Source organism: Hipposideros armiger, unplaced genomic scaffold (genome assembly GCF_001890085.2).
Source record: "Hipposideros armiger isolate ML-2016 unplaced genomic scaffold, ASM189008v1 scaffold_52, whole genome shotgun sequence".
Classification (NCBI taxonomy): domain Eukaryota; kingdom Metazoa; phylum Chordata; class Mammalia; order Chiroptera; family Hipposideridae; genus Hipposideros; species Hipposideros armiger.
The window spans coordinates 2,973,336-2,975,752 of record NW_017731402.1 but is presented as its reverse complement, the minus strand read 5'-3'; the positions used below and the strand labels follow the sequence as shown (position 1 = coordinate 2,975,752).

The 2,417-nt window shown below is 38.4% G+C and overlaps 1 protein-coding gene across 1 annotated transcript in view; it reads left to right on the top strand.

Annotated features, from left to right (window-relative positions):
• The window catches only part of NARS1 (asparaginyl-tRNA synthetase 1), a gene marked incomplete at its 3' end in the record, with an annotated part of 9,477 nt that extends 7,061 nt beyond the window's left edge, over positions 1-2,416 (top strand). The window contains exons 4-5 of the mRNA XM_019640607.1: positions 1,971-2,192; positions 2,300-2,416. Coding sequence (XP_019496152.1) covers positions 1,971-2,192; positions 2,300-2,416 — 339 coding nt within the window. The remainder of the gene's footprint in view (positions 1-1,970; positions 2,193-2,299) is intronic.
• Position 2,417: the final 1 nt, after the last annotated feature.

Here is a 2,417-nt window from a genome sequence, read left to right as displayed (position 1 = left end):
TAAAATGGAAATTTTAGTGTTCATGGTTTTTTTTTTATATATACACTGTATCTTTTGACTGTAGAACTTTAAGCCCCCCAAACGGCCTTTCAGACGGATGAACTATTCAGATGCTATTGTGTGGCTAAAAGAACACAATGTAAAGAAAGAAGATGGAACTTTTTATGAATTTGGAGAGGTATGTATTGCTTTCTAATCATCATTTCAAAAGAATCATGGTGCTTCAGTGGATTGCTCCTTCTGCTTAATTAACCAGCTAGGTAGGAGACATCTGCTGAGCGTTCATTGAGTTCATAGCTGTGGAGTAGGCCTTTCAGTCGTGCTCAGTAAACAGTAGCAAGTGTTTAGCTTTTACACCTGATCCTTTGCCTCATTCCTCCTCTTCTAGGATCAGTCATCACAAGCTCTGTTGTAATTCTCTAGGCTGGCAGGATGCTTTAGAAAGTTGTGAACTGTAAAATTACGTGAGAAATCTTGGTGTGTGTATATGTTTTGTTTGTTTGGAGAAAGCATCTGGCTCTTTCAAAAAGGTTTTCTTCCACCAAAATAGTGAATTAAAACTCCTGTAATATGGAGGAGATTTCAAAGAAGAAAATAGCCATTGGTTAAAATGCAAAACCAATGGAGAAAGCCTTGGTGGGGAAGGTGGCCTGGAACCACCCTCCTAGCATGAACCTCGGGATTATTAACACTATCCTAAGCCCTGCGCATTTAACCATTTCTTACATGGTATTTGCAAATTTAACTGCTTTACATAGAAAATGTAACTACTGCTAAATAGAGTTTTGTTCTGTTTTAAGGAGGACTATTCAAAAGGACAAACAGTATACTAGGCCTATATAAATTATTCTTGTTTCATGAATTCAGTTGATGATGTATAATAAAATTTTCTACTGAGAATGTGAGAACTAGTAATACTTAGCAAAGTGGTGTGATTGAGTGGAAAGAACATGAGCTTTGGAGTAAGAAGGCCTCCCAGGTAGGCTTAGCTTCCACCTCTGTCCGTACTGCTGTATTTCTGAAGGCCAGTGACCCTGCTTGGGTTCCTTATCTCTGCCTTGGAGGTAACATCCGCTTTGCAAAGCCGTGAGGACTCAGTGAGCTAAATGGCCTCTTTAAAAAAAGTTACGTATAACTGATGTTCAGAGAGATGTTTGTTCCCCAGCCAACAGGCACATAACCTATACCAGTTACAGTTACTTGTTGGTAATTATTGTTCAAATAACTATTACTATGGTTATATCTGTTGGCTGGGAAAGAAAATAAATGTGATGTATTAACCACCAGAGGGGGCCCCAAGAGTCTACCAAATAGACGGGCAATGTTGATAAGAGTCTTCCACAGATCATGTAAAAGAATTCCTATTAAGAATGAATCTCTGGTTCAGATTCCCTGAATTTTCCTTGTAAGTAATGTGATTATAAATGGAGTGGTTGTCGTGATGTTACTTGCTGTTCAGTGTTTGGCACCAAATAATTATGTATTCCATGATATGTGGCTTCTAAAATGAATTGCTTTTAATGGAATTAATAGGGAGAATTTGAATTTTTACTATATATATATATATTCCAAAGACAAATAGCTTTGAGTAAAACGTTTGCATGTAAGGAGTTTTTCAATGTGGGTACTATGTTATTTAAAATTATTGGGCCAAGACTAGAAAGATAGCAAAATTAGCAGTAGTTAGTAGTTACTCCAAGTTATGGGGTGATAGTTTATTTTCTAACTTGTGCTTTTCTATTTTTTACAAAAGTATTTGCGTGTGTGTGTTTACTCTGAAACAAATATTAATTCAATATAAGATTGAATTCTTGGGTCCTTGTTTTAGAAGGGTAGGCCAGTAATGATGAGGTCCTTAGAAATATCTGCTTACCAAAAATTTTCACATAAATTAAAATATTTAACACTGTAAAATTTTTGCTTCCTTCTCCCTCCCTGTCTTTCTCCCCACCCCCTTTTTAAAAACCTAGGCCCCCGGGGGCCATGAGTTGAGTTGTGACTTCTGGGAACTGATCGGGCTGGCCCCCGCTGGAGGAGCTGATAACTTGATCAATGAAGAGTCTGATGTTGATGTGCAGCTCAACAACAGACACATGATGATCCGAGGAGAAAACATGTCCAAAATCATGAAAGCACGTTCTGTGGTCACCAGGTGCTTTCGAGACCACTTCTTTGATAGGGGTTACTATGAAGTAAGTGTGCATCCATCATCTTGCATATGACACCTTTTGCCATTTTTAAACTTGAATAGAGGTGCTCACAATAGGCCTTTATTTACTCCCCCTTTCCATCTGTACAGGTTACTCCTCCAACATTAGTGCAAACACAAGTAGAAGGTGGTGCTACACTCTTCAAGCTGGACTATTTTGGGGAAGAGGCGTTTTTGACCCAGTCCTCTCAGTTGTACCTGGAGACCT